The sequence below is a fragment of the Lynx canadensis genome, chromosome A1 (genome assembly GCF_007474595.2).
Source record: "Lynx canadensis isolate LIC74 chromosome A1, mLynCan4.pri.v2, whole genome shotgun sequence".
In the NCBI taxonomy this organism is placed as follows: Eukaryota; Metazoa; Chordata; class Mammalia; order Carnivora; family Felidae; genus Lynx; species Lynx canadensis.
This window is the reverse complement of record NC_044303.2, coordinates 93,178,397-93,192,659: the sequence shown is the minus strand read 5'-3', so window position 1 is coordinate 93,192,659 and position 14,263 is coordinate 93,178,397. Positions and strand designations below refer to the sequence as shown.

General features: G+C 41.3%; 1 protein-coding gene across 1 annotated transcript in view; it reads right to left on the bottom strand.

The window, feature by feature from the left end:
* KCNN2 (potassium calcium-activated channel subfamily N member 2) overlaps positions 1-14,263 on the bottom strand; it is a 157,138-nt gene that overhangs the window by 100,550 nt on the left and 42,325 nt on the right. Inside the window, exon 3 of the mRNA XM_032592690.1 lies at positions 10,716-11,134. Coding sequence (XP_032448581.1) covers positions 10,716-11,134 — 419 coding nt within the window. The remainder of the gene's footprint in view (positions 1-10,715; positions 11,135-14,263) is intronic.

Here is a 14,263-nt window from a genome sequence, read left to right as displayed (position 1 = left end):
TAAATGAATAACCATAACATTAAGCAAGCCCTTTAATATGTACTAAGGCTATGAAAGTTTGTTAGGATAGAAGGCAGATTTGTCCAAGCTCTGGAAATTCGCAAAATTTGTATATTTTATTACATGCAAAGGTGCTTTTCTTTTCTCTAATTTCTTTTGCTATTTTAAAGTTATTTTGGGGGCGCCTGGGTGGCGCAGTCGGTTAAGCGTCCGACTTCAGCCAGGTCACGATCTCGCGGTCCGGGAGTTCGAGCCCCGTGTCAGGCTCTGGGCTGATGGCTCAGAGCCTGGAGCCTGTTTCCGATTCTGTGTCTCCCTCTCTCTCTGCCCCTCCCCCCGTTCATGCTCTGTCTCTCTCTGTCCCAAAAATAAATAAACGTTGAAAAAAAAAATTTAAAGTTATTTTGTAATAAGGTAACATTAAAAATAAAAATTATAAATTTATTTATTATTTAAAGAGAGAAAGAGAGAGAGCATGAGTAGGGAAGGAGCAGAGAGGGAGGGAGAAAGAGAATCTCAAGCAGGCTCTGAGCCCAACACAGGACTTGATCTCACGACTGTGAGATTATGACCTGAGCCGAAATCAAGAGCTGGATGTTTAACCGAATGAGCCACCTGGGCACCCCAGAGGATATTAAAAGAAAAAATAACATACATATTCCTTCAGGCAACTGGGGAAAAGTTGAGTTTTCTCCAATAGAGCCTCACTGTAATATCTAAGAAATATATTAATTTTCTTAAAGACAAAATAGCTTGAATGTTAGGGCATCTACATTTAGACTTTATGGTCTTTCTTTTTATCTGGCACAGTGGTTCTGAAGCTCAAGGGCATGAGAAAGCTGCACAGGACTGCATACACACACCCTAATACACCGTATGGATTTTCCAAAGTCAGATGACACTCAGGACCCATAGACCATTAAATGTGTACATCAGCATGAATGTCAGGATGGTGGGGGGAGGGACTATAATAAAATCATTATAAGATCATGGGGCGCCTGGGTGGCGCAGTCGGTTAAGCGTCCGACTTCAGCCAGGTCACGATCTCGCGGTCCGTGAGTTCGAGCCCCGGGTCAGGCTCTGGGCTGATGGCTCGGAGCCTGGAGCCTGTTTCCGATTCTGTGTCTCCCTCTCTCTCTGCCCCTCCCCCGTTCATGCTCTGTCTCTCTCTGTCCCAAAAATAAATAAACGTTGAAAAAAAAAAAAAAGTTTAAAAAAATCATTACAAGATCAGTGAGTTTGGATTCCTGAGCTGTTTTTGGCTTCTTGTTTTTTGCTTGTTTCTTTTGTTTTTCTTGCTTGAATATAACCACTGCTGGTATTTTCAAACCATACTGTTCAAACCAAGATCTCCAAGCATCTTGTCAATAAATATTAATTTCTCATTGTTCTCTCAGAAGGTCAAAAACAAAAACAAACACAGACAAAAAGATGACAAAAAACAAAACAAAACAAAAGAAACCCAAAAAACAAAAACCCTATCTATGGAAGAATGAAAAAAATTGAGCTTGACAAAGTATTGGCTTTTCTTTCCATAAGACTTTAATGACCAATTTATTTGGCAAACATTATACCAAGCACTGATGCTTTGCAAGTCACAGATGGATGATGAATGCTTTCAAACCGCTGACTTTTATAACTTGAAAAGGCCCGTTTTAAAGTTGTGACTCATTTATGAGTCTGAAAAGGCTATATCCGTATGTATGAATCAGACTCTGGAAGGCTAAGTTTACAAAGTATTACATTACCATCAACCACAAATTACAAATCCATTGATGAAATGCTTAGAGTTTACTTAGCAGCGGCGAAGCTTTAAGTGGTAAGAAATAATCTAATTATCTAATACACTGTGATCAATCAAGATGCCCGTTGGATGCTTCCGCAGCACTGCAATGGATCTTTTATGATCACTTTGACAACTACTGAAGAAACCTGATCACAAGTAACATGCTTCAAAGTTAAGGAAATCAACAGGAAATGAGCCATCGCTGATGGTCAGGGCTTAGAAAAGAGTAGACCTTTCTGAGAATCTCCTAAAGAATATGAAATAAAATCACGGATGGCCCATCGAGCAAGCGAGCAAGTGTTCAAAGATGTAGCTCCTCATGTCACATTCTCTTGCACTGGATCCTAGGTAAATAATTAAAAATAGTAATAATAAATAGAACAAATGAGACTCTCAGATGCCATCAATCTCTTCCTTCTTGAAAATCTGGCTTATAGCATATAAAAAACAAAGCAAACTAAAAACTCTTTTGAAATGAGAAACTTGAAAATTAGAATCCAGACCATTTAAGCATTCTGAATAGTTCATTATCTATTGAAACCTGAAGCTGTTTTATTTAAAAAGCATGCTCTAGAGGGAGGAAGTTGGCAATGTATGATCTTAGAATAACAGATTCACACCTGGTCACAAAAAAGTAACCACCACAAGGCTGATTAATTTCCTAGATGTAAACAGCTACCATGCAGGAATAAGGCTGTATCCGTTTTACCTCCCTATGTACAAAAATGACACGGAATTCAGGCAAACATTCAATGAAAGGGGAACCCCAGATCATAGATCCTCTATGAATTGCTGCTAAAAGTCTGGAAACCTGTGTAGTTACAAAATAGGATATTCTCATCGTGCAAAGGACTTTTCTTATCGACTCCTTCATGATGCTGATATCAGAAGACATAACCAATCCTTGTGTTCAAAGCAGCTATTTTATATGAAGTTTTATGTTGGATCAAGTTTTACCGTGGGACACAACTTGTCTGTAATATTCCCCAATATACTGTCATAATAAAAAGAGGTTTCAGCTGCATTTCAGAAATCATCTTCCAGGCAATTAGAAAAAATGCAATGTAGCAGACTATTAGTGACAGCTTTTTTTTTTTAAAAAAGAGACAAGTCTAACTTGATTAATAAAAGAAATAAAACAAGCTTTTAAGATCCCGAATAATCGATTCTCAACACAACTGAAACTCCGCTCCTCAGGCTGTCTTTGATCATTTGAAAATTAAATGCCCAACCTGTTTTCACTTAACAGTTTTTAGTGGTGAAAGGAATGTCTTAATCCATCTAAAATGCACTTTAGCTCACAAGAAGCTATACAAAACAAGTTCCCTTGTTTGCCCGTCCAATTTTCCCACTTTGAAAAAGAGCAAGGCATTCTCAAGTCATTTTTAGAAAACTTTCCCTCTTAAGTAATGCATACTAGTTAATGCATTCTTGAACACTCCTGGAGACAGAGCAATCAGATCAATAGGAACAGTGTATTTATTGGGTCACTGGTGTCTTTCTTAACCGAACAAAGCGTTTCCAGTGACAAACAGCACCTACCATCTCTACGATATTACAGATTGTTCGTGTCTGCTTCTCTGCCTGGTAACACTGCCACCAGAGTTCTTAGCTCCGCATTCTTTACCCTTCCTTTCTCTCTGTCCCAAACTCGACCCCCTCCCCCACATTTATAAAACCTGTATATAAAAAAAAAAAAGGACAAGAATATTGTGCGGAAAGTAAAAACCCCTTTCATTCTCTGACACTTCAGTTATTGACATGTCAACGCGGGTTCCCAGAAGATGTGGCCAAGCAAATGCCCCCTTTTCCCCCTGGACTGTCCTGGTGCACCTGTACATCTTACGCACTCTGAGAACTCTTGCAGGAAAAAAGAAAACACAAAACAGGGGCGCCTGGGTGGCTCAGTCAATTAAGTGTCTGACTTCAGCTCAGGTCACCTTACCTGATTTTACCGCTTTGTGAGTTCAAGCCCCGTGTCAGGCTCTGTGCTGACAGCTCAGAGCCTGGAGCCTGCTTTAGATTCTGCATCTCCCTCTCTCTCTGCCCCCCCCTACTTGTTCTCTCTCTCTCTCTCAAAAATAAATAATAAACAAAAAAATTAAAAACAAAACAAACAAGAAACACAGCAAGACACTTTCCTTTGTGTAATATAGCCCCGGTCCACAGTATCTGGTCTCACTCCTCAAAAACAGTGTCCAGTGAAGCACGCTTTGGATTGAACACTCACCTATGCTCTTCATAAAAACAGTGAACCCTTAAAAAGTACATGACGGGATAATTCCCAGTTTCGGGGGCCCCAAGCGATGGGGTTTAGACTTCCTGTAAGACATAAATGTTCCTGAAGGTTCTCTTGAAATATTTGATTAAATGCCTCAGCCTAAGTCTGCACGAACAAGAAATCACTTAACAGCACGAGGCCACACTTTCCAGGTTGTTTTAGCAGAAAGTGTTCTGGGGTTGGTTTTAGCTCAAGTGGTGACTTCGTGGTTGGTCATTAGAAAAGTGTTCTTTCCAGGCTTGATATCTGCCCCAACATAAGGGCAAAGCAAAAACAAGAGGGAGAAAAGATACTGGTCTAGGGAAGCCTCCTCCTAACAAATGTAGACTACAGAAATGATGCCAGATGGTTATCACTCGGTTTCTTCCTACCTTTCTGAAAAGACGGGGATAGGGAGAAGAGTGAGAGGGAGGGAGGAAGGGTGGGAGATAAGTCAAAGAAAAAAGGAGTTTTTATTCCTTACAGGTAAATCAGAGGTACATGATCTGCCAGGATAAGTAATATCACCAGGAAGAGACGCCTCCTACAGGATGCCCTCATTAGTACAGAACATTTTCCAGAAATCTCTAGATGTGCTGTGCTCAGTGGCAGGAGAGGGATAGATCTGCAAAGCAAACTTCTCTAGAGAGCCATTTTCTTCTCTCTCTCTCTCTCTCTCTCCCTCTCTCTCTCTCTCAAAAGCTCTCTCCTTTTAAAAAAATATTCTTGGGGTGCCTGGGTGGCTTAGTCGGTTGAGCGTCTGACTTCAGCTTAGGTCATGATCTCACAGTCCATGAGCTCAAGCCCTGCATCAGGCTCTGTGCTGACAGCTCAGAGGCTGGAGCCTGCTTCGGCTTCTGTGTCTCCCTCTCACTCTGCCCCTCCCCTGCTCATGAGCTGTCTCTCTCAGTCTCAAAAATAAATTTAAAAAAATTAAAAAAAAATTTTTTTAAATATTCCTGGACTAGTTCAAATTAACTAAGAAGAGAATTTCTATTAGGTGTGAATCCTTCTTTAATATGGAGAGAATACTCAGGCCTGGTGGGGTTCATTCAAATCCAAATTTCAAACCAAGGATACTGGAGAGCTGTGTGTTGTATGAGGTATTGCAAACTTCACAAAAGGAGGGAGGGAAGGAGAGAGGGAGGAAGGAAGGAAGGAAACATTTAAGAAGTGTAAGATGTGGGTGACATTGTATCAAAATCAACTTTGTAAAAAATAAGGCAAATTTCTTTTTTTTTTCCCTCTGTATCTTACCAGTCACAATCTGGAGATTTTTGTACAGCAGAATGGGAAATCAAATGAAAAAAAAAAGTGGGGAAAATCTACCATCACAAAGCTGGTTAATGATTTTCTTCTCCTTTGCATATTCACACAATTAGGAAATGTTACCTTGGGAGGAGGAAAGCTTATCGGGACTCCTGGGTGGCTTGGTTGGTAAAGCATGTGTGGTGAAGCGTCCGACATGGGCTCAGGTCATGATCTCACAGTTTGTGAGTTTGAGCCCCACATCGGGCTCTGTGCTGACAGCTTGGAGCCTGGAGCCTGCTTTGGATTCTCTGTCTCCCTCTCTCTCTGGCCCTCCCCCACTCATACTCTGTCTCTCTTTCTCTCTCTCTCTCAAAAATAAATATATCTTAAAAAAAATTTTTTTAAAGGAAGAGGAAAGCTTACCAATCCATTTTGTTTACAGAAAAGAAATGAAGACAGGAAGAAGTGAGCTGATTGGTCTGAGGCCGCACTGCCCCTCCATGGCACAACTGGAATGATATCCCAGCATCCCAGGCCGAGTCTGGTCTCTCTCCCTTCCCTGACATACTACTTTTGTGTCCTTTATGTAACTGCAGGCCACAGGCTCTCATTTTTTTTTTAATGTTTATTTATTTTTGAGAGACAGAGAGAGACAGAGATTGAGTGGGGAGGGGCAGAGAGAGAGGGAGACAGAGAATCTGAATCAGGCTCCAGGCTCTGAGCTGTCAGCACAGAGGCCAATGCAGGGCTCGAACTCACGAGCTGTGAGATCATGACCTGAGCCGAAGTCAGATGCTTAATTGACTGCACCACCCAGGTGTCCCAACAGACTCTCATTCTTGATAGGAAATGGGCAACTTTCACTTTCTAGTGATATGACCATAGGACTGGTCTGTCACCGAGTGACCTCAGCATGTTAAAAACCATGCACACTGCGAAGAAGATGTGACGCAGTTTGCCTCAGGCCTTCTGAATTTAGTAAAGGAACAGCTAACAACAGTTAAGATGGACCACTTTTGAAAAGAACATGTACGGCACATGCACAATTTTGAGGCTATTTTATTTCACTGGCCCTTTGCAGAGTAGATGCACTAGGGAACCACTTGTACAGATGTATATCCTGTTAAACTATGAAAAAAAAAAGCTTTAAAAAAAGGGGATGCCTGGGTGGCTCAGTCAGTTAAGTTTCAGCTCAGGTCATGATCTCACAATTTGTCAGTTCGAGCCCCACATCAGGCTCTGTGCTGACAGCGTGGAGCTTGCTTGGTGTTCTCTCTCCCTCTCTCTCTGCCCCTCCCACCTTCTCTCTCTCTCTCACAATAAATAAAACTTTAAAAAAGCTTTAAATTATGCTTTTACCCACATTATTATGCTGTTATGGGTCATTTCTAACTAAGGGCAATCTTCATAAACTAAATGGGTTTATCAGCCAACGTTTTCCATACTTATTCTTCAAACTTTACAGGCCCATCTGCTCCAGAAAATATCACAAGCCTCTAAATACCTTGATTCTTAGCTAACAAAGCATTACCATAAAAGAGTCTACTTTTCTTTAAAAAGAAAACTTTAGGGGCACCTGGGTGGCTCAGTCGGTTAAGTGTCTGACTTTGGCTCAGGTCACGATCTCACCACTTGTGAGTTCAAGCCTGGCGTCAGGCTCCATATTGACAGCTCAGAGCCTGGAGTCTGATTTGGATTCTGTCCCTCTCTCTCTGCCCCTCCCCCACTTACACTCTGTCTCTGTCTCTTTGAAAAATAAACATTAAAAATAAACGAATAAATAAATAAATAACTTCAATCCTTCAAATGCCATCCTTAGGAAGACAAGTTCTAAAACAGATTCAGATACTTGATGTTAAAGCCTAGTCACTACAGAATTTCTCGTAAAAGCGGATGGAGTCAACAAACGTGCTGGCCTAGGCTCTTTCCCTGGATCCCATTAACACGACTGTAGATAATTTCAAGAGAAACAAACAAACAAAAAAGCTTAAACTCAGAAGGACAGCAAGGAGTGACAAGACAATATTAAGGGAGCTGAAAAGCCAACTGCCACATGAGAACTGACCTGCCTGACTTGAGGAAGGAGAACACTAGACCAGGAGTGGTGAAACATGAAGCAGCAGCCATATTGGCTCTGAGAATCAACCACTCACCCCCACCCCAAATACTCAGGAATCCTTGGCACCAGTACCTCTGCAAGTGGAGATCAGGACGGAGTTTTAAATGCAAGGACAGGTTCAAATTCTGTGTAAACACGGGTAGACACCTACATTCCCTTCTCCAGTCTGTGCAACTGATAGTGCCTTTTCGCCACCCTGGCGGAAGCCGGGAGGTTTACTGTCAGGAGAGGTAAAGCACAAGATCTGTGGGCTGACTGCAGAGCATCAAGCACCATAGGGAGAAGGTTCACAGATGAACAGGTGAGCCTTCTTCTCTGCCCTGTCTTTCAGTTCCCACAATGCTATCACCTAGGCTGGCACCTTCATGGTAGGACAGGAGAACTAACTTCCCATGAGCCTGTCAGATTGCTCAGGAAAGAGAAAATACATAAAGATACTGAAAATGGTGTTCTGTGCCCCACCCCACCCCCACCCAAACGTCCCTGCAGTGAAGCCCACAGTCAAGAGTTCTGGATTTGCACAAACACTTCCATCACTCAGATCCTGAGTGCCTCACTGGCAAGTACAAGCAACAGCTGAGGCTACCTAACTACTTAAGGAAACCTCCTAAAAAGAAGCCAAGGGGTGCCTGGGTGGCTCAGTCGGCTAAGAGTCGGCTTCAGCTCAGGTTATGATCTCACAACTCATGAGTTCAAGCCCCACATTGGGCTCTGTGCTGACAGCTCAGAGACTGGAGCCTGCTTCAGATTCTGTGTCTCCCTCTCTCTCTGTCCCTTCCCCACTCATGCTCTGTCTCTCACTCAAAAATAAACAAACATTAAAAAAAAAAAAAAACAGAAGCCAAAATCAACACAAAAGTGAATCTTTGGGGAAACAATGCATATACAAAGAGAAAAAATTTCAAAAGCTATCATTAACATCTCTGGGCAAATAAAACAATGCCTCTAACAATAAAAGAATGATGCTAATTTTTTTTTAATGGGCATTTAGGGATCAAAAATGAGACACTGGAAATCAATATATGTTAAAAAGAAATTAATTTCCAATAGAAAGTTTGGAAGATAAAAATGAGGTTATCCACAAAACAAAACACAGGAACAAAAATCATGAAATAACTCAAGAAAATTTACAGGAACTGAAGGACACTAATTCCAAGAGTGAACAGGAATTAAATTCTCAGTACTCTAGACCAAAATAGATTCACTCCAAGATATACTCTGATGCAATTGTAGAACAATGATCCTAAAAGCTTCCAGAAAAAAAGGGGGGGGGGCATGAAAAAGTGAGAATACTATCAGACTGTTGGATCCTGGATGCTACAAGAAAATAAAGACTTCAATATTCTGAGGGAAAGTGATTTCCAATCTAGAGTTTCATACCCAGCCCAGTTATCAAAGAAGCACTAGACAAGATAGGCCATATATACACATGTAGGCTCTGGAAAAAAATCTCCCTCTCCCCCACATTTTCTTAAAAGCTACTGGAGGAAGAATTCCACCAAAATGAAGGAATAAGTAAAGACAAAGGGAGAAATGAGGTTCCAGAAAAAGAGTAGGGGCGCCTGGGTGGCTCAGTTGGTTAAACGTCTGACTCTTGACTTCGGCTCAGGTCATGATCTCATGGTTCGTGAGTTGGAGCATGGAGCCTACTTGGGATTCTCTCTCTCTCTCTCTCTCTCTCTCTCTCTCTCCCCCTCCCTCCCTCCCTCCCTCCCCCACCTCTTTCTGCCCCTCCCATGCTTTCTCTTAAAATAAGTAAAATAAACTTTAAGAAAAAGTTTATTTTGTGACTTACATATACAGCATATAAAGCATATGCCGCATATAAAGAAGCCAAAGGACATCCCTAACATGATGGACAAGGAAGTTAGAAGCAAGAATTGTTTTTCAAGCTGAAATTGATAGATTGCTCAATATACACGAATCTAGCAGAAGAGCATTTATATAATGGAGGTGATTTCTGGAAAATAAAAATCAAAATGCTAACAACATACTACACTGTTCAACTACAAATGCAGATCATATACTCAATAATGTTAGTGTGGAATGTAGATCATTGGCATTTATAGCATGTATAGGGAAGATGGCAATTACCCTTTTGGGGGTAGAGTCATGAAAGGGGTGTGCATGTGTGAAAAAACCCCTCAAACCCCAACTTTCATAAAAATCTAGATAAAAAAATCTAGTGGTAGCAAAATAAGCAATATCATTTAGAAATATGAAAAGCAGTTATCAAAAACCTGGCTCAATAAACTTTAAGTGATTGCTTCTGTAAAATTGAAATGGGGAAGGGGCATTATAGATTTGCTATTTTGGCAACAATTCTCACACAGATATTTTTCTTCTTTATCTATCTATCTATAATAATATATGTAATATATAATAATATATAATATAATATATATAATACACCTTTGACTTTCAAAAGCTAAATTTAAAAAAAATCTGGTTACTACAAAGAACATCCAAATATGTAACAGTTCTATAAACCATGAAATTGCCCCTATCTGTCTATTGCTAATTTCAAGTTGGATTTTCCCAACCAAGATCACATGAGATCTCTCCCGTCATTATGATAGAGTTCCTTCTATTTATGTAACAAATCTATTTTTGTTTGTTTGTTACATGACAAGGTTAATATCACTGACACTATTTACTAATGAATTCAGTCAGCCTCACTGGGAAACTCCTGAATTCTGAGAATGTGTGTCTAGCTTTAAACCACCAGAGCACCTCATATAGTAAAACAAATACTTCCCCGTCTCACTAACTGTTGAGTTCAATAAAAACCAAATATTATATCTATAAGCTCCTTATCAACAATCCCATGAACACCATTATAAATAAGGACTACAACTGACAAACCACACTGAGATATTCCTTGAAGTTCAGACAGCTTGAATCCAATGTTTCCACTGGATTTCTGTCTCAACAATAATCCATGCTATAACCAACATGGCACCAACATGATTCGGTATTACCATTGAACACACATTTCAGGCAGAAATCTCTTATAAGATTTGTAGGTTTCTAAATTTTGCCACAGGTTATAAAGACAGCCCTCTACTGAAAACTGATCAAATCAGAAAGAAAAATACATAATCATCAAGGCATTACTGTAAGCAAAACTGTTAAGCAACGTTTTGTCAGGCTCATTTAAAAGAAGCCCAGTGGAGAATCCAAAGTTTTCAAGAGTGAGTCTCTATGTGTGCCTCTGGTCTAAATAAAACGTGTTCTTTCTCCCACTTCCAAGGACACCATATGGCAAATTACGTTCTCAGGAAAAGAAACAAACTTACCTTTCACAAGCTCGGACAGTCCATGCGGCAATTATCCATAAGGAGATACTAAAAACCAAGAGTACAGTTCCTGGACATATAGTCATTAAAGTCTTCATAACAAAACGTGTATTGAAGTTTATCTTATTAAGTGCTCCAATGCTTCTAGAGGAGGCATCAGTGAAAAGTTTGCTATGTAAAAGCATGACTCTGGCAATCAGATAGAGTCTTAAGAACATTGGTATAGATAAAATAATGTCCACATCAGCGGTGGTTGTGGATGGGGCATAGGAGAAGGCAAGCCGGGCCGTCCATGTGAACGTATAATTCCCAGGTATGGGATGAATAGCACACACCAGTATTTCCAAGCAGATGAAGAAAATACGCTCATAAGTCATGGCTATTCTCCAGTCATCTGCTCCATTGTCCACCATGAACAACTGAAAAAATAAAGTAGAAAATCAGCTTCAGTATGGCATGAACGGTCTACAACGTGTTAGTGCAGATTTTAAAAATACATAACAGGTGACTTTTTAGCAATCATGGCAAGGTAAAGATTCTAACTTTTAAATGCTAGCCAGGTACGCTATTTTTAGAAAATGGTATTGGCACAAAAGGAGAACTTGGTTTTGCAAAAATTAAAATGTGAAACTTGCTACAAAGGAGCTGAAGTTATTCCGGGGTCGATGCTCCTGGACGATCGTGTAAGTCACATCATTTTAAAAGAAAGGATTGCGCCTATCAGCAAGGCACCCCACCCCATCCTTGATGAAGCCGGAATGGACTTGCCTTAGGAACAGTCTGTTCTCCTCATCAAGGGTCTGGATCTAATCCCTTCCTCAATTCTAACCACGTTCTCAGTGAAATCTATTTACGGTGCCTCTGCGGTCGCTTATGGCCTATAATGCAACTGTACATGAGCGTCCTTATAGGAAATCTTAATTGGCTTTGGGGAGAAAACCACAAGGGACCACAGACAAGTGTGGCAGAAACATTCCTTCTGGCTTCTCCACCTACTGATCTACCTTCTCTTTTCTTCTGTTCTCCCTTAGCCTTTGCTTGGATTATTAATTTGTTTCCAATCTTTCCTTCTTCTTCTTTTTTTTTTCAATATTGTAAGGATTCTTTTTTTTTAATGTTTATTTATTTTTGAGAGAAAGAGACAGTGTGAGTGGGGAAGAAGCAGAGAGAGGGAGACACAGAATCCGAAACAGGCTCCAGGCTCCAGGCTCCACACTGTCAGCACAGAGCCCGATGTGGGACTCGAACTTACGAATCATGAGATCATGACCTGAGCTGAAGTCGGACACTTAACTGACTGAACCACCCAGGCGCCCTTCCAATCTTTCTTTAATAAAAGTTCTTTTAAAAAAATGTCTGTCGGGGCGCCTGGGTGGCGCAGTCGGTTAAGCGTCCGACTTCAGCCAGGTCACGATCTCGCGGTCCGTGAGTTCGAGCCCCGCGTCAGGCTCTGGGCTGATGGCTCAGAGCCTGGAGCCTGTTTCCGATTCTGTGTCTCCCTCTCTCTCTGCCCCTCCCCCGTTCATGCTCTGTCTCTCTCTGTCCCAAAAATAAATAAACGTTGAAAAAAAAAATTAAAAAAAAAAAAAATGTCTGTCATTTCTGGGGCGCCTGGGTGGCTCAATAGGTTAGGCATCAGACTCTTGATTTTAGCACAGGTCATGATCTTGTGGTTTATGGGACTAAGCCCTGCATCTGGCTTTGCACCAATGGTACAGAGCTTTCTTGGGATTCTCTCTCTCCCTCTCTCTCTCCTCCTCCTCCTCTGCTCGTACTATCTCTCAAAATAAATAAACTCAGAGAAAAAAAATTAAAAAACAACTTCTGTCATTCCTCATGCCACAATGAAAAAAAAAACAAAGAAAAAGGAGAGAGATAGATATTGTAAGTAGATAGACACACATTCAGGCAGACAGTGGAAGAGACAGAAAAGAATGTTTCCTGCATCTTCCCTGGCTTCTCGGTAAACGACTCCACCAGGCTCTAGGAGTCTGTAAATCAGAGGCATCATCTGGAAATGTGCGGGGACATTTCTGGCTGCACAGCGACTTGTGGGGGCTCCTGGCATTTAGAGCCAGGAAGCCAAGGGTGCCACACATGCTGTAATTCTGGGAGTCCCACGCGCAAGAAAGACCCGTCTGCCAGAATGCCAGCGGAGCTCCCCCACTAAGAGATGACATATTCTTTGCCTTTTGGTAAGTAGCCAACTTAAGCAGAAAGCATGAGAGGAATGCCACCCAAAATGAGAACAGTGCATTCTCAGGTAATTGACTCGCAACGGAGGCGGGCAGGGCTCGTCTGCTCTACAGTTGGAGCCCAGCTACTCTGCTCCTGTAGAGTCAGGAAAGCGATTTTCCCATGTTGGCTACAAACCCCCCTTCTAGTTTAATTATTCTGTAGGCATAGCTTTTCCCCATGTTATTATCCCAATAATGCTATCAGTGTTACTCTGCAAGGACCGGAATCTGACAGCAAAATGTACCACACTTCTTTCCGGGACCTCGAGGAGATGGACAGCCAGCAGAATCTCTCATACACATACCGAATTTTAACAAATTAAGTTACATTTGGCAACATAACGGCTTGAGTGTTGCCTTTATCCTAAGTTTTCAGCTGGGGACTTTCAAAGTTTGAACAAATGCTAATAGACAATGAAGACTTTCCAGTTTCCAGGAAAGAAACAGGTCGCAAATACAGAGCAGGACAAGTTAACTACAGAAATATTCTTGCTCAGGGATGCCTCAGTGGTTCAGTCGGTTAAGCGTCTAACTCTTGGTTTCAGCTCAGGTCACGATCTCACAGTTATGCGATCAAGCCCTACATCAGGCTCTGTGCTGACAGCACTGAGCCTGCTTGGGATTCTCTCTCTCTGCCCCTCCTCCGCTGGTGAACGTGTTTGCGTTCTCTCTCTCTCTCTCTCTCTCTCAAAATAAATAAATAATTTTTTTAAAAAAAGAAATATTTTTGTTGAGTCTCACCCCTTCCAATACCATATTAACATAAAGGATTTCAATCTAACAGATACAAAAAGATTGTATGGATATAATGGTAGAAGCCTGCTCAACTTTGTATCAGCGAGTGTTGGGATCCCCAAATCTCTTGAGATGTTTACATCCAAAAGAATGCACCCTCAAACTAGTCACTCTGAGAGGCTATATACATTCCAAAGATGCTGTCACTGTCCTCTTTAGAAACTGCTGTCAGGGCGTGGCACAAGTCACATAAGAAAAATAATCCTATTATTTAAATCCACATTTCCATTTCTACTGAAAATGATATTACCCAGCTTGATTGTCTATTTTCTTCACCCAACTTAGCTCCAGATGACTTGGCAAAATGTCAAATCCATCCCCAAAAGGGCTCAGGGTCACCAAGCCTCCAGGTAGTCCTAAGCTGTGCCACAGATTCAGAGAGTAATTCCAAGACAGGCTTTCCACGCTCTGTTCTGGGCAACAGCGGCATAAATGCGGCACAGGTACCTTCCCAGGTAACTGGTGAAGAAATGCCAAGCTAGATGGGAGAATTCTGACATTGCTCCCAAAGAGCCT